Source organism: Myzus persicae, unplaced genomic scaffold, assembly GCF_001856785.1.
Source record: "Myzus persicae strain clone G006 unplaced genomic scaffold, MPER_G0061.0, whole genome shotgun sequence".
Lineage (NCBI taxonomy): Eukaryota > Metazoa > Arthropoda > Insecta > Hemiptera > Aphididae > Myzus > Myzus persicae.
This window is the reverse complement of record NW_019104255.1, coordinates 265,006-282,133: the sequence shown is the minus strand read 5'-3', so window position 1 is coordinate 282,133 and position 17,128 is coordinate 265,006. Positions and strand designations below refer to the sequence as shown.

Here is a 17,128-nt window from a genome sequence, read left to right as displayed (position 1 = left end):
GGTTGGGCACATGTTAGAAGTCGACAATAATTCAACAAGAATATTCTGTAGCTAGAAATATTTTTAATACTTAAAAAGTGAGGATAATTTTTGAAAAAGTTTCATCAATAAGTAATAATCTAATATATTTTATGAGGAAATTAAAAAAATAAAATAAAAATCTGTTCAAATACTTTTAGGCTTAAATTAAAACCAGTGACGACTCCGTCTCGGCGCAGTCCAACTTCAGCCAATATTATACGGAATTAATAATTATACATTTAAACTTTTAGCCTGCAGATATCGTCGGACTTCCATATTTTTATAATAGAAATACAAATGGGCCAAAAAAGCCAAGAGGGCGAGATGAGGGTTTGCCCCGCCACATAGATAATAAATAGATTAATGTTTAACGAAATTTTAAATTGGAATACAAATTAAAAAATACACTTGGTAGATCACCCCCCTACATTATTGGAAATACATATTATTATTCTGTCAGCTGCTGTTGTACATTCATAACTATTTTAGTTTTTTTGAAAAACCTTGCTTGTATATTCAGATTTGTTATATGCGCCTCGTAAAATAAAAAATGTATATCGTCGGAATAAAAATAAATTGGTTGAAATCAATGTCGTCCATATACATGCGGTATTCTACCTATACCGTCAATAATCGGACACCGTATCCGTACATCTTATAAATTATAATAAAACAATGTAATTCCCGGTACCCGCTCCTTATTGACTGAGGTGTTGGCTTACAACTGACCGGGCCCAGACGGCCAGACCCCAACGGATCCGGCCGAAATATGGAGGTCAGTCGCCGTAACCTATACAAATAATATACTTATAGGATATTTGATTTTTTTTACGTGCACCTGTAGGCCTGACTGTGCGGCGGTGAGTGAAACACCGGTTTGTCCACAATTCCGGAACCGAGCGATAGTGCCTCCCTTCCGCTACAAAGCCTTCCGCCATCCGGACGATATAACGTTGATACTGTGTATAATAAATTATTATGTGTGCATGGCTCAGACAACTATAAATAAATATTATTTGACGTTTTTGTGTTGACGGGCGTTCCGGTTTTTAATATTTTTCTGCTTTTTTCATTTATTGATCTCCAAATTACTTTGGAAATTTAATCGGACATTAGGTATAGCCTATACAAATATACTAATTTTATAAAGCTGAAGAGTTTGTATGTTTGAATGCGGCAATCTCAGAAACTGCAAAACAAATTTCAATTAATGTTTTATCAATATAGATTCCTTGAGAGTATTAAGAGGGTATATTTTTATCTTCTTTTTTTCAACCCCTATTAAGTAGCTGTAGGTTTTCTCTAGAGTCCAAGACTCATACATATATTATGTTTTGGCTCCCGAAAATCAAATAATGTATAGGGTTGCCATTAGTTAATGAAATAATATATTTTTTTAAATTAGTATCGACAGCCGACCCATTAGTTTTGCTTTAGGAATTTGTTCGAATAAAATAAATAATATTAAATGTATTGTTTGTTATTCAAATGTACAACAGAAGGCAATTCCCTCATGCCTGTAATCTATATACCTAATAGACTCGAAAAAAACTACTTGACCGATTCTGACAAAAGTTTAGAGAGTGGTTTGAACGACTTTGAAAATATACTAAGATCTATATACCCAATCCACAACAGGTACAGGTAGATTGGATTGTCCCTCCAGGTCAAATAAGTTCATAAAAACCTAGATATACCTATAAAACGACGTATTTTATAAAATTTGTTCGTCTTTTAATTACAATAATTATAATATAATACAATTTTTATTATTACGAACTATGAGAGTGTAAGTAGATATTCGACCGTCAACGCTCATGCATCGTTATACCTAAGCGATATTATATTGTGTACGCCACTGTACCTAGGTACACTTTCGCACACCCGAGAGTGATTATACATGCTATAAATGTTTTTATTTTACACTCCGACCGACCCATAACATCATAATATAATTATTAATTATACAAAATGTGTGTGTGTGTGTGTGTGTGTGTGTGTGTGTGCGTGTAAACACACGAGTGACTTGACATTAACAAGGCTGGGTATTATTAACTAGTTTAAAAGTTAAAATTTGAGTTTGAAGTACTCAAGTACCTAATTGTTTTCTTAACACATCAACACATTTATAATTTATACATGATATAGCTGATTGCTTAACTTATTATAAAAATTACCTGAAATAGTTTTCAAAAGCAACAGAAAAAACAAACAAAAAAATTAAGGAAAACGGGAATTTTTAAGCAAATCCATTTTTCGAAAAAATCTATTTTGTTTTTAGTGTAACTTTAACAAAAATGACCGTAGATACATGGAATTTTCACTGAATATCTGTGTAAGCATTGTCTATACATCATACAATTTTCAAAATATTGATGTTAAACTGTTGATGTTATTATGTTGAACTACTTATGGGCAAATGAAATTTTAGATTATTATTTGTTTTTTTTTTAACTCAAGTAGAATAAATTTTTTTCCGCTCCGTCAAAAAACTTGAAAATGTAATACGAGGTTCCTTATAAGCCGCTATTATTGAAAATTAAAAAAAAGTTGAGTTTAAATCCACAATATTTTTTTAAGAGCGTTTAAATTTAGAATTTTGACAAAATTCGTAAAAATCATGAAAATTAGAAAATTACATTTAGTTAGAAATTCAAAGAAATTTTTCTATATATATCTAAGATTAAAAATGTAATACAAAATTCATTACAAGTTTTTCTACCTTAGTCAAAAAAAAAAATTTCTTCCGGAAAGTCAAATTAAATTTTTATGAGCGTTTGAAGTTGAAATTTTTTCAACATTGAATATTCACTCAAATCAAGTCGCTATAATTTTTCGTGTATGTATAATACAAGATGAAAATTATTTAAATTTTTTAGTTTTAATGACTGACATAATCATGGAAAGATTTTTTTATTATTTTTTTAATGTAGTTAAATAATATTTAATACTGGCGCTGAGTAACTATAACGAGTTTAACGTATTTGCAATATGCTATAACATTTTCTGGTGATGTGAACACATAGGTAACTTGTATAGGTACAAGATATTTCACAAAACCTAAACGCCCATCCTCCGTTTTAAATGCGTGTTTGAGTAACAATGATTAACAACAAAACTGTTATTTTTTTAAAAGTTTTAGGTAGGTATCTATGTTAATTTTAGTTAGTATATACTATACAGTATACTTATTAAACGTAATACGTATATAGTAACCAATGACTTACATCATACATTACCGCTAAATGCTAATATTATATCCATGTAATATTATTACATTGTTAGGTTTGTTTTTCGACCTGCTCTAATAGGAACAACAATTAAATTGTAATTAAAAAATAAAAACCTTTGTATAACTTCCAGGTTAGGTTAACCTAACCAATTACCATGTAATTAAATAATTAGTGAGAGCATTTTACTTTTCTACATATTTTGGGTGGTCTATGAGGAAATTTCTAACAGTTAATTAAGTTTTTTTATACTCGTTTTGAAACACAAATTATATCTACTTGATAAATTTGTTTTAAGAAGATATCCGCGCAATATTTGTAATTTTTTTCGAGCCTACAGTAGTAACAGAGATAAAACGCATTCATGTAATATCTTTTTTGTGGTTTTCGAATGATATTAAAGTAAAATCGCCAATCATAAAAATTATAGAAGATGATATTTTTGAGAGTTTAATATATCGGTTTTATATTTCATTATTAAATGACTTTATATGTTAAAAAATAAAAAAAGATTGGAAATTTAAATTGATATTAAATTGTTTTTTGACAATATTTAGACAAATTAATATGTCATACACTCAGAAATATTATTCTTTATAATTTTTGTGATGGATAATATGTTCTCCTCTAAGATTACTTAAAAACATAAAAAATAATGATTATGCTTGAATGCGTTTTATTAGTTGTGCGCGTTGGCCACAGAGAGAAAACAAACAGTGCTGAACTGCTGACACCTTCTCAATAATAATTAATATTATGATGATATGTTTATACAAAAAAATATGTTTATTTAATGTTAATAAGTATGACGTCTTTCAATTTCAAAAAACAGCTTTGGTTAATAATTACTATGTACGTATTAATGTAATCATAAATAGGTTTTTTCTAAAGAACCTAATTGATAATTCATCATTTATCCTGCAATTCATCCAGCGATGTAGCCATGTAGGTGATTATAAATATTATTTAAAGAGATTAGATTAAATTGTTGCCTACAAATTCGAAACTTGGTCAATTATTTATTATGCACCAAAATAAAAGAATCATAAATAAATACGTCACTCTTAAAAAACAAAACGACAAATGGACTTTTTTAAAATTATTTTTAATTTTTGATAGATAATATAATTCATTTTTATCTATAATGTTCGTTGTCTATGATATCTTCAAGATAATTTTATCGATAGGTCCCAGCATATATTATAGTGTATTAGTGTACTAGTTAATGTTTTGCTAGATTTTGGTATACTGCAGTCACAAATTATTGGTTATTACAGCGTAATGAAATATTATACTATACATAATATGTGTATTGAATTATTTGAATTCTAGATATTACCATTATTTAGTATAGAACATAACGATATAATATAGGTTTGCATGTAAATAAATATTGCTTAATATTGCGATTTATGAACACAGGTCACAGCTGAGGTATATCGTATTGTATATTCTCTATTTGAGAATATTGAGATGTAACCTTATATTTCCTCCTCACTAACTTCTTTGGAAAAAGTAATATCTTCTTAGCATAAAAAATGGGCTGTTAAATTTTGCTAGGTATTGACGTAACACAAGTATTATAAGTACTTAGTAATTGGTATTGGTAATTAGTAATTACCTATATTATAATATTACATACAATATCCACGTGCGCCACTTGCAATCACTGCACTGTATAATTTATGTATGGGTTCATCACAACTCGATCAATATGGGTATTAGGTACATGATAAAACATCAAAATATCATATAGATCGTATAACGATTTTGTGTACAAAAATCTTATAGAAGATGTTAATATAATTATTATAATATTTTAACATAACACGTCGTCGTTTTGAAACTCAATTTATAATATTTATATATATATATATATATATATATATACATACATATATACCTATATTTTTTTAATGCATGGCAAACATCGTAGAGCCGGGTGTGAGTTGTGTGGACATTACTGTCACTAACAGTACATGTAAACGATTAACACAATAAAACACAAACATAATAATGTGGACCACGCCGTAAAAAAAGTAAATAAATATAAATCTTCCAGATGCACCATCGTAGAACTATAGAAAATAACTGGTTTTTAAAATCTACACATAAGCATTTATAACTGAAAAACTGTTTGTAAAAAAGTAAAAGCATGGGCGTAGGTAAGGGGGGGGGTTGGGTTTTCAAACACCCCCCGAAATTAAATAAAACAATCTTGAGCTTTTTGTGAATTTGTTCGAGAATATTATTAACTCGCATATTATTTAGGACTTAGACAAAAACCCCCTTCGAAAATATTTCCTACCTACGCCCATGATGAAAAGCATCTGTTTTTGCATTTTCCAGTTCAAAATAATGCGTTATGTAATTAAAATTACTGTAATTATGGCAGCAGTGCAGCACGTAGATCAATCAATTACCATATTTGAACAAGATTCTTAATAAAACACTCGCCGAAGGTTTTATAGTTACGAATATTATGCCAACAGCAAGTAGGAGACAAAGATGCTTAGCTATTTATAGTCATAAACTTATAACCGCTTATAATTTATTATAATAACATTATAATAATTAATAGGTATATCTATATTTATTATTCATATGTTTTGAATTATAATAGTAAAATATATGCGGAGTAGAAGGGTAGTCGGAAACTCGGAACACTCAAAATTACGAAAAATCAAGTAAATCACCAGATAATATACTATCTTAGGTTGAAATAACCTAATTTTATTACAAAAAATGCATTGGCTACATCAACGATTAATTATTAGCATAACATTACAATATTCCAATTTTTAGATTTTATTTGGCTAACATAAATACAATCACAGTCATCAGTTTGAGAACATAAAGGTTTTGTTTTGTTCTTTTTTTCATATACTTATTGAAAATTATTGGTTAGTGCCATCAAAAAAATTAAAACGCTTAAGTTCTTCCATATGCTTTATGCAATTTTGGTAATTCTTCTTCTGTGAATACAGAGGGAGTAAAGTTGTTCCGCTCAAAAACAGTTTTTGCTACGTCCCGCATTAGTACGACGGAGATAACACACGCGGGTCCTCGAATTTCGTCGTTTGTTCACATATCGGATTTTTACATATTTTCTATACCGCAGCGTCATCTAGCGCCCAAGTAGGAACTGATCGCCAGCTATACACAGAATTGGTCACCGATCACTCTACAAAGTGACGGTCAACGCACGATGGACAGTATCAAGATTTTCAAGAAGAAAAATTCGATACGTATCGATACGAAATAGTTACGTTCCACCTCGTATCGGAGTTCGAGTCCTATACTGGTCGGTACGTATCGCTTGTATATTGCCCGTGTAACATCTTGAACGCTCAAAATTGACCCGATACGTACCGATACACTCCAAATTCTTTCTTGAAAATCTTATATATATTCGACGGAACTGGTAAGCGCGAGACGTGAAGTCTCATGCGTGGATCTGCCCGGAATCGTCAGATGGCGAACCTGTGTTGTGAAACATTCACACATAGATATTTATATATATTACATATTTACATTCTTATACAGATTTTTAAATAATTGCTGATTCGATTCAATTTAATAATAAATTATGATTTAAAGTAAAATAAACTATGGCCAAATCTATTCGTAAAACACGAATAAGTAAATGTCGAGTTTATAAATAATAATCTCTATGAATACTCCCTAAATGTTTAGAACGAATATCTAAATATTATATTATCTTAGTTCATATTTATCAGCCGAACAAATTATGCCTTAAAAGTTAAAATTTATACCTACTGAGACTAAGTTTAAACTAAATAAGTATATCTAACCCATGATATATTATATTATTTACTATTATGGTATACTACCTATATCGACTACATCATTAGTGTCCGGGGTGAACTCAGATCATATTATAAAATTTATTATTGACTGTTGTACTGTTGATCTAAGGTGGTAAATGACAAATGTTATCAATATTCATGGTCCGGGAGATAAAGATATTATGTGATAACGACAGCGGGATAGTCCTCGTGGATTTCATAGATAAATGATAGTAATTCTCAGTTATTGATAAACGGATTAAGGCGAATGAAAATATTGAAAACGCCGGCTAAGTTGCTAACTGTTACTTAATAGTTATTAGTTAATAATAACTAATTTAACTAATAAGTATTAAGTATGTCGGTGGCCGATGTGCTTATGAATTTTTCGTGAAAAAAAGACTATTACTCGACTTTTGATCCTCCAGAATATCTTTTACATCAATTTTAAGCCTATAAATGATATTATTACTGTACATTAGTATATTATAACAGAAGTCAGTTGTGGAATTTGGCTAATGTTAGTTAATAGGAACTTACATCGGTGAATTTCATATTATGTTACTATTTATTTTATAATTATTTTTTATTTTATTTAAATTTACCACTTAATAGTTTGTCTGTTGCCATGGAAATATTCAAATATATATTATAAATTATAATAATATTTATGGGTTTTGTCACGAATCACGACAAAGTTATTGACGACTTTCTTTTGTTTCAGTATTGTAGGTAGTACCTAGTACCTACCCGGCTACCCCTCTACTTAGGTACTTTCGTATTGCTTCAGTTGTATGTTGTTGGAGAAATATTGTCAAACTTTTTTATTTAATTATTATTGGGAATAATAAGCTCATCAGCTGCTGCCTGCTGGGCGACTTTTGTCAACAATTTTGTCCATCTTATTACAACTGTATTGATTTACACTGGTCACTGTCATATAGTATGTATTTAAAATAAAACAATTGCACGAACAGAATTACTTTGAGTACGCTTATAACTTACAACTTAAATAGCGTTGAAACGACAAAATACATCAGCATGAAATAAATCAAAGCCGTTTTTTATAAATGTATACCGGCGGAATGTGGATGTCGTTACAATTTTGAAATCAACAGATTTCTTCGCAATGATTGGTTTACTAAAAATTGGACGAACTGATCGTTTAGATAGGTACTTGATTTTCTATACTCGGGTTTTTACTGATTTTTTACATTTTTATCGATAGTTGTAGAACAATTTTAAAAATGATTCCCCTAAGAATAATCAATTTTCTATCTATAGAAAATATGGAGAACACATGACACTAATAATTTTACATCCCAAAAGAAACTGATAAAGTTAACAAAACTACGCTCTGCTCTGAAATTATAATATTCTAAATCCTAACCTAATTTGAATATAATATAGACATTATTAATAAAATACGATTTAGTCATTAAGGTTAATTATAAAAATATAGATATTAAGTATTTTAGTAAGCATACTTTTATGACTATATTGCGTTATATAATATGGTAACATGGTAACATTATGCAACAATTATAATATGAATTATTTATATGAATTTAATAATTTGCATTGTTGATACTTGATAATGTTAACACTAAATTATAATATTGATAACATTTAGATCACTGGAATTTATTTTTTAAATTGCTCTCATACTTAGACAGACAGTAGTACAGTACTCTTGATAGGTTCTGTACTTATAAGTCCACGACCTAAGGTCACGATTATAAAGAACATAATCGAACATTCTTTAAAATTGTGCTGTATGTATACAATATTGGACCACATGTTACACACATTCGATTATATTAAATAATTATTCAAATTCAGCTATATAACTACAATGAATGAAAACCAATTGGATACAAGTAACAATTTCAATTCTATTTCAATTAATGGACCTAGGCATTATTCAACTTCATTAATAGTAAGTTTGCTTTCTCTATGTTTTATATTACAGTTCTGTATGTTAAGGTAGATAATTCAATTTTTATAAAACTTGTATATTATTATATATTATGTTTGATCAAAGAAAAATACTCGATTTCAAAGAGATTTATGCACTTATACTTCTCGCATAAATCTATTTTAATGATTATCTGAAGAGTGTTTTAATTTAATAATTTATAATAACCAAAACTGTTCCTGTATTTAAAACAAAAACTGTGTTAGGTATTAAAAATATATTTTATATTATGTAATATGAACATTCCCAGGTACTACAAGTTATGATTAAATTAAATTTTTAGTTTCGGTTTTTAATGATTGTTATATTTACCAAGCTTTAAGGTTGTTAATCCATTAAAAGCAAGTTGATTTAGGTACAAAATGAAAATATAAATTTTTAAATTGTTTGCCTTAATCATTGTAAACATACAGTTTATCTATTTTAAATTTATGTGTAAGGTTATATTATATTATGTTTATATTCATTGTTTTGGTTAAACTTATTATTTAATTAGTAATTATTATAAAAGATGCATTAGTAAAAATCTGTTAATTTATTTTAGGCTGGTGCTGTAGCTGGAGCTGTTGTTGATATTGCATTATTTCCGCTAGATACGTTGAAAACTAGATTGCAAAGCCAATATGGTTTTATTCAGTCTGGTGGTTTCAGAGGTATTTATAAAGGACTAACGCCAACTATTGTCGGTGCCCCTTTCACAGGTAAAATATTTGTTATTGTCATTACTATGATACAAAAGAATTGAAACCAGTGTATTTTTAGCGGGATTGTTTTTTGGCGCTTATGACGGTTTTAAAAATTTATTTCCTTCTGTATCCAACAATACTGCTCCATTAGTTCATGTATGCGCAGGAATCGTTGGTGAAGTGGTATACTATATTTTAATTATATTGTATTGTTTTACATCAAATATTACCATTGGAGTATACTTATTTTTGATGATTTATTATGTGTATTACTATTGAATATTGTATGTACGATATATACAGGGTGATTCCTCAATAATGATCATCTTCATTCTTTCTTTTAGTAATATATTTATTCAAATTCTGATTTTTTGGAATTTTCAAAGATATTCAGACAATTTTTTCAAATCCTTGAGTTTGTTTGTATTACTTAAGGAGTGTCCTGTTGCAATACAAACTTTTATTTTTCAAATAATAATATAATAATGATAATATTTTAAACTGTAAATTATTAAGTGGGTGAATTTTTTGAAAATGTTGATATACCTAATTCAAAATCAGCTTGAGAAATTCAGTTTCTCAGCTATTAAAATGTTTACAATAAGGATAGTAATCCTTAAAAATGGTTTTACAAAAATGTAAAATAGATATTATATTGGATTTATTATTTACTATACTTGGACCATTTTAAAAACTATTAATGTTGATAGATTATTGTTAATCACTAAAAAATTTAGATCACCATTCCCTCGATATCTTCTTAATGCATTATTTTGGATCTTAATTCCTTAGTACGCAAAGTTAAATAACTCAAAAAATACTGTTTCAAATTTTGATTTTGATATGTTAATATTTTTAGAAAAATTATCAGGTAAATAATTTTCAGTATGAAAGTGTGTGTTGGGGGGGGGTCTCATTTGAAAAAAGAAGTTTTCATTCCCAAAAAATACTTCTTAAGTAGTACAAAAGTCTCAAAAACTAAGTCTATGTACATATAAAAATTCCAAAAATCAAATTTAGAATAACTGCATTATTGAAGAAAAAAATGGAGTGCTCTGGCTTGATGAATCACTGTATATTTTGATGCCATTAATTACACAGGTTTGTAGTACAACCAAAGTACCCATAGAGATAGTAAAACAAAGACGTCAAGCATCACCAAATCAAGAATCCATATTAAAAATCATAAGAAGTGCGTATGCTAACGAGGGAGTTTTTGGATTTTATCGTGGTTTCTGGACAACTGTTATGCGTGATGTACCATTCTCTATGTTGCAACTTCCGATATGGGAATTTTTAAAAAAAGAGTATAGAATTTTTACTGGTAAACCTCTTACAACATTGGAAGTTGCCTTATGTGGTTCTATATCAGGTATTATTTTTAATTGTTGACAGTTACTTTATTCTATTTATTTGTTAACAATTCTATTTTAAAAATAACTTTTTTTTAGGAGGTATAGCTGCTGCTTTGACCACACCCATTGACGTAACAAAAACACAAATTATGTTAGCAAATAGTGCCGTGGATCAAAATTTCTCAATAGTTTTTATGAACATATACAAAAAAAAAGGAATCACTGGGTACTTGATAAATTTATATATTTTTCCTCGGTGTATTATAAGTTAATAACTTATAATATTGTATTCAGATTAAAAGAAACACGGTGGCAATATGAATTAACAACACTCTATACTATTTAAAGATTTATAGAGATCACATATTTATTTCATTTTTCTAGAACAAATTATTAGTAGTGACATATTATGAGAAATTATTTCTGTAGAAAAAAAAATGAATCACTAAATTTTTTTTGTCGGTATCCCATCGTTTGAGTGAGTCACAGGAAAAAAATTTATTGAGTACTGGTTGATTTAGGGTTTGTTTGTTTTTATTGGTAAGTGAGTACTAAAGTTGGATGTGTTACATAATTTAATATCACAATATGTCCGTTATTATTATTTCATATTATTCAGTCCATTTATTCAATACACTTTTGGAATTAAATCATATTACAATGTTGCTTGGTTTTAAACAGAATTTTGCCAAAAAGCATTAATTGATATTTTTTTGTAATGTTGCCAATCTGTGTATAGGCATATTTAAGAAAATGGACTTGCTGTGAAATTCCAGGAACATGTTGAGTATGTTGAATATTAATGTGTTTGCGTATGTTATTATTATTATTGTTATTGTTTTTATAAACAGCAATTTTACATATTTCAACAGATATGGTAAAAAAGTATACATGTGAGTAGTTAGAAATTTAGAATACAATAGGACTAATGTACATAAGAAAGTTATCATACAGAAAAACAGAGCGCTAAATATACATATAATAGTTTAATGATAATTAAGTAAAAGTGGTTGTGTGGCCCAAGGATTAATTATTATTTGCAGCTCTGAGCATACGATGCAGAGTATGGTTGTGTCAAAAAAAGTCTTATGTCTTATGTCTACATAGAATCGGGATTGATTTCTAGAAGAATGAGAAGGGACTCTAAAAGGTATGGCGTTAAGGAGTTCGGGAACTCTATGTCATTATTGGTATATTTGAAATACATTTCATGTTGAAAACGAATAAATATTACTTATTTTAACTGTAACTACAATTATTTTCTTAATCACTACTATACCGCTGTTATTTTAATTTTTTTTTTTAACTTCACCCAAGATTTGTGCTCTCAGTTTTCAAAGATTCATAACAGAGTCAAATTTAGTTATAACTTATAATTACTAATATTATATTATATTATATTTTTGGTTTCAGATTGTTTGCTGGTTTCCTTCCAAGAGTCGTATTGATAATGATTGGCGGAGCTTTATTTTTCGGTGTATATGAGAAAACATGTAGAAAAATTGAAGATAAACATAAAAATATAATTTGAACAATTTAAATTGTATCTTTATTCATGACGTACTTTTCTAATTTTTCATTGTTACCAATAATTGTTATAGTTATTTAATTATTAAAAGAAAATTATTAATCATAAATGTTTTATAATTTTTAATATCATTTTAATCTGATGAAGATGTTGATCCATAATCTGCAGACACAAGTGATGAACAATTATTAGCACTAGCAATTGGTAATGTATCTTTTTTTGAAGTAATAGTTGATTGAATGATACCCACATTAAGGCTCTTTTTAGGTTTATTAGGGTCTAGCTTAGGAGTTTTGCGAAGTCCATGAATAAACTTTTTTCGTCTGGTTTTTGTACCTAAATAGGACAAAAAGTATACACATATTAAATATTTTTAAGCTCTATTTTAATTTTGAATTCTGTAAATTTAATATTTACAATAAGCACAATATAATTTGTGTAATTATGTGATATGACTTGATATACATGGAAAAACAGCTAGGTATCTACTCTACAGCGACGCTTTATGTACATATAATTAAAACATTTCTTGGATCAATTATGTGTTAAATGTTTTCGTAATACTACACATGTATGTTTTTGCAAACAAGTAGATAATTGACTTATTAGTGAAAAACAATTAACACAGTAGTATTTAACCAGTTTTTTTTTTTATAATGAGTACAGTTACATTGATACAATTTTAATTTTAAAATTAATAAATGTATGCTTACTGTCAGAAGTTTGATAGCTTAATAGTTTAGCAATTTTTATATCTTCTTCAACTTCATCTACTAATGGAATACTTAATGATAGTCTTTCTTTTAATTCATTGTCATGTTTTTCTTTCGCAGCTATTTTCTGTTTTTTTGTCTGAAAATTGAACAAGTTAGTTATTATTATAAGCTTATAATGTCTGAATAATAAATATCATTATTAAATAACATAATTTTTCTAAATAAAAGTTAATCAATTTGCTACAATTTCATTATTTGTATTTATTTTTTGTACAACAGTACCTATTTTGCATAGGCTAATAATAATAATATAATAATAATTAATATTATAATATTAATAACATAATTATTTTGTTTCAAAATATTCTTTGTTTATTAAAATGGGTTATGTATGTAATGAAATGTTACATCAGTTGGATATTTAAATGAATATTAATCAAATATGTAGTAATTTAGTTTCAAAACTTACTCTTAACTGTTGTCTTAATAATGAATTTGCAGCAAAATCATCATTCCATTTAGCATCTTGTGCATCATGAAGTTTAACCAATATCGGAGCTGCTTTTTTAGCCTTGTCTATATCCTCAGTACCATGTTCAAGTTTAAACATAGCATCATCAAATAATCGTTTACTCGTATCTTTGTCCTCTGGGACAATTTGTTCATTTTCAAAGGGATCCCATCGATTTTCTTGTCGACGAGCTCCACTTACAATGACATAATCTAAATTCTATTTTTTATTTCAAAAAAATTCAGACATTTTCAATCAATAAAAATATTCTAAAATTATAAATTACCCCAGGGTCAGTTTTAATTTCAAAATGGTTATTACAAAGATGACATTTCATTCGAAATTGATAAACTGGTGTTGAATAATACATCCCGATTTTCTTCTTTTCAGCATTATACCTAAATATTCAAACCAATTAATTATATTGTTTCAATTAATAAAATATTTGTTATACCGAACACCCATTCCAATGTGATTATTGCATCCATCACACCATATGTTGTATGGCATTTCAAAACGTATTATTAAAATGCCCATATGAAGTTTTCGAGCTCGTTCTCTTAAGGCATGAGTACCTTTAAATTTATTTAATCCTCCTACTGCTGGATTATAATCTGGCGGGTAGTATTTATTTTGTCCTTTGCGTTCACCCATCTTGTTCGGTGGTAATAACCAATTTAATATTAACTGTAGAATAAAAAATTAAATATTATATTTTGATTTCAATATGTATTTTAAAATTTGGTAGCAATATTAAAGAATAATATGTAAATTATTAATAATAAATCATATTTCCTAAATACTAACTTAAATATGTATGTATTTGCGTTAGAAAATACTTATTACTACTTACAATAAATGGCAAATGGGCTGAATTAGCAAATATTTACAAAATTAAAATTAAAAACAAGAAAAATGATGAAAGTAGTAAGTACAGTTATGATTTAATATGATGTACTATAATAAATAATACTATAATACGAATAATATTATTATTTATTACTCAAATTACTTAATACTTAGTATCACGTCTGTTGATCTACTATCACATATAAAGTTCTTATCACTTATCAATAAAATAAACAAACAACAAATACAGCTGACCATAAATCATAATAACTACATGTTCAAGTTTCCAATATCTTAAAAGTGAGTTAAGTGACCAAAATAACTATAATACTGTACTATTGACTATTGAAGTATTGATTTTCTGTTACTGTATTACTTAACACTTACCTTACAACTATAACTTTTTTATAAGACCTAAGTAATTCTGTTATTTAAAAGTACCTATGATAATTGATAATAAATTTAAAATACAAAATATTTTACAGTTTTAAGATTTATACCTCATTTTATACAACTGAAACAAGTATTTTGGTTTATTTTATTTATAAGTGTACCTATAAATTATTAGACTAGTTTAATTTAGTTAAACAGACATTTCACTTTTTAGTACACATGAATAATCCAGGTTCTTTTGCTGGTAAATACAATGCTTATAATTTTTACTTTCATGTTAAATATAATTTTAATATTTGTGTATTTATTGTGGTAGATGAATTTCGCAGAGTTAAAGCATCAGAACATTATGAATCAATTAATTCTGTCGGTGGACAACATACTTCAGAAGCCACTACTAATCAACCTAGCACAAGTGGAGCAAAACAATCCCCTGTGAAATCTGCAGCATCTGTTTCAGGTGTATTAGTCAACAACAAACAAGTATACAGTTATTTTATTGTAGATGCATTTTAAGAACTTTTAAATATTAATTTGTATTTATTAATAGAGAGGTAACCCACTGCTTAAATCTATCGTTAATGTACCATGGGAATATTCAGACGACATTTTACCCGACTATGTAATGGGACGGACAACATGTGCACTATTTTTATCCCTACGTTATCATATGCTGAAGCCCGACTATATATACAACAGAGTAAAATCCTTGGGGAAATTATATGAACTACGAGTACTGTTACTTCAGATTGATGTCAAAGATCCACATACGGCTCTCAAACAGTTGACTAGAATGTGTTTGGTAGCTGAACTTACATTGATGTTAGCTTGGACTTCCGAAGAAGCTGGCAAACTCATTGAAACTTATAAAATATTTGAAAATAAGCCACCAGATCTTATAATGGAGAAAGCAGAAGCAGACGACCATTCCAGAGTAAACTTTATTTTTTTGTTTATATTAAAATAAAGTTATAATCATAATTCTATTTTTTTAAATAATAGATAGCCAATGCACTTACAACTATTCGTGCTGTAAACAAAACTGACGCAGCATTGTTACTATCTACATTTGGTTCATTGGAAAATATTTGTAAGGCGTCTCAAACAGCTTTGGCATTGTGTCCTGGGTTTGCTCAACATAAAGCAACACAGTTATATAATACTCTTCACAAACCTTTCCTAAAACAAAAAATTCTCGAGGAAGACTCACAATCAAAAAAATAATAATAAAATGTGATGTTATCATGTTTAAACATTTTCATTATTTTTATTGTCAATGGTATTACTTACTTTTTTAATAAATGTTTTTATGGTATACTGTATTCCATTACTAAAACTATCATTAGTCTTAACTCAATGAGACATTCATGTCTATTAGCATTGATTATAATTTTTAATATTTATAATCAATGCTATTTGTTATTATATTAATAAGACAATAGCGTAAATAAAGTTACATCCATTGGAATATGTTAATTGTTTTAATTTAATTCTCTTTGAGATAGAATCATTACAATATGCACAAATTTATACTACCTATACATATTTGATTGTTTTTTTGTTTTTTTATTTTTGACAAATTTTTGGTTGATGAATTTATAGGCCAATATTTTTTTTTATAAGTATGAAGCTTAAATTTTGTCAAAATAACAAAACATTTGATACAGTCAAAACTCTTTATAACGAATCTGAAGGGACCAAGAGATTTCTTTCGTTATAGAGAGTTTTCGTAATAGAGAGGGTTTAAAAAAAACAAAATTTTAATTATTTTTGAATAAAGGTATGTACCTATGTTATATTATATATCAAACACATCATTATTTTTACAAATAATGAAAGAATGTAATCGTTCTTGGAAATCTCGGCATTATTGCCGATTATTTTTATAGTTTATATATGTAATAGATACGATAACACGTAAATTGTATTATGAAACATAAAATATTGTTTTGTTATTGAGAGTGACTAATACGTTATAGAGAATTAATTGTCTAATGGGTTATATAGCAAATCAACCATTATTATGTAATGTTTACGTTATATAGAGTTTTT

At 27.8% G+C, this 17,128-nt stretch overlaps 3 protein-coding genes and 1 long non-coding RNA gene across 5 annotated transcripts; 2 read left to right on the top strand and 2 right to left on the bottom strand.

Annotated features, from left to right (window-relative positions):
* Positions 1-5,951: 5,951 nt before the first annotated feature.
* On the bottom strand, positions 5,952-8,001 carry LOC111040495. The gene is made up of 2 exons (XR_002605206.1): positions 7,106-8,001; positions 5,952-6,734 (listed from the first exon to the last, which is right to left on the bottom strand). It is a non-coding gene; the product is annotated as an uncharacterized LOC111040495 (long non-coding RNA).
* Positions 8,002-8,666: 665 nt separating this feature from the next.
* On the top strand, positions 8,667-12,631 carry LOC111040493 (S-adenosylmethionine mitochondrial carrier protein-like). The gene is made up of 6 exons (XM_022324426.1): positions 8,667-8,999; positions 9,583-9,739; positions 9,801-9,907; positions 10,826-11,096; positions 11,176-11,305; positions 12,493-12,631. Exons 1-6 carry the CDS (start codon positions 8,916-8,918, stop codon positions 12,608-12,610), a joined length of 867 nt encoding a protein of 288 aa, XP_022180118.1. The 5' UTR covers positions 8,667-8,915; the 3' UTR covers positions 12,611-12,631.
* Positions 12,632-12,650: 19 nt separating this feature from the next.
* On the bottom strand, positions 12,651-16,205 carry LOC111040492 (coiled-coil domain-containing protein 130 homolog). 2 transcript variants are annotated; one of them, XM_022324425.1, is made up of 6 exons: positions 16,096-16,205; positions 14,289-14,521; positions 14,121-14,232; positions 13,793-14,053; positions 13,321-13,459; positions 12,651-12,943 (listed from the first exon to the last, which is right to left on the bottom strand). In XM_022324425.1, exons 2-6 carry the CDS (start codon positions 14,486-14,488, stop codon positions 12,741-12,743), a joined length of 915 nt encoding a protein of 304 aa, XP_022180117.1. In that variant the 5' UTR covers positions 14,489-14,521; positions 16,096-16,205; the 3' UTR covers positions 12,651-12,740. The 2 variants fall into 2 exon arrangements, with proteins under 2 accessions (XP_022180117.1, XP_022180116.1); XM_022324424.1 differs by lacking the exon at positions 16,096-16,205 and adding an exon at positions 14,688-14,846.
* Positions 14,958-16,533, top strand: LOC111040494 (DNA excision repair protein ERCC-1). The gene is made up of 4 exons (XM_022324427.1): positions 14,958-15,320; positions 15,393-15,559; positions 15,627-16,010; positions 16,079-16,533. Exons 1-4 carry the CDS (start codon positions 15,296-15,298, stop codon positions 16,298-16,300), a joined length of 798 nt encoding a protein of 265 aa, XP_022180119.1. The 5' UTR covers positions 14,958-15,295; the 3' UTR covers positions 16,301-16,533.
* Positions 16,534-17,128: the final 595 nt, after the last annotated feature.

Excerpts from the sequence above, each read along its gene's own strand:
- LOC111040492 (XM_022324425.1), bottom strand. The coding sequence starts at position 14,488 with ATGGGTGAACGCAAAGGACAAAATAAATACTACCCGCCAGATTATAAT. Across the intron at positions 14,054-14,120 it reads AAATTAAAACTGACCCTGGG|AATTTAGATTATGTCATTGT; the intron begins GTAATTTATAAT and ends AATAAAAAATAG. Across the intron at positions 13,460-13,792 it reads TATTAAGACAACAGTTAAGA|ACAAAAAAACAGAAAATAGC; the intron begins GTAAGTTTTGAA and ends TTCAATTTTCAG.
- LOC111040493 (XM_022324426.1), top strand. The coding sequence starts at position 8,916 with ATGAATGAAAACCAATTGGATACAAGTAACAATTTCAATTCTATTTCA. Across the intron at positions 11,097-11,175 it reads CTTATGTGGTTCTATATCAG|GAGGTATAGCTGCTGCTTTG; the intron begins GTATTATTTTTA and ends ACTTTTTTTTAG. Across the intron at positions 11,306-12,492 it reads AAAAAAAAAGGAATCACTGG|ATTGTTTGCTGGTTTCCTTC; the intron begins GTACTTGATAAA and ends TTTTGGTTTCAG.
- LOC111040494 (XM_022324427.1), top strand. The coding sequence starts at position 15,296 with ATGAATAATCCAGGTTCTTTTGCTG. Across the intron at positions 15,321-15,392 it reads TAATCCAGGTTCTTTTGCTG|ATGAATTTCGCAGAGTTAAA; the intron begins GTAAATACAATG and ends TTATTGTGGTAG. Across the intron at positions 15,560-15,626 it reads TATTAGTCAACAACAAACAA|AGAGGTAACCCACTGCTTAA; the intron begins GTATACAGTTAT and ends ATTTATTAATAG.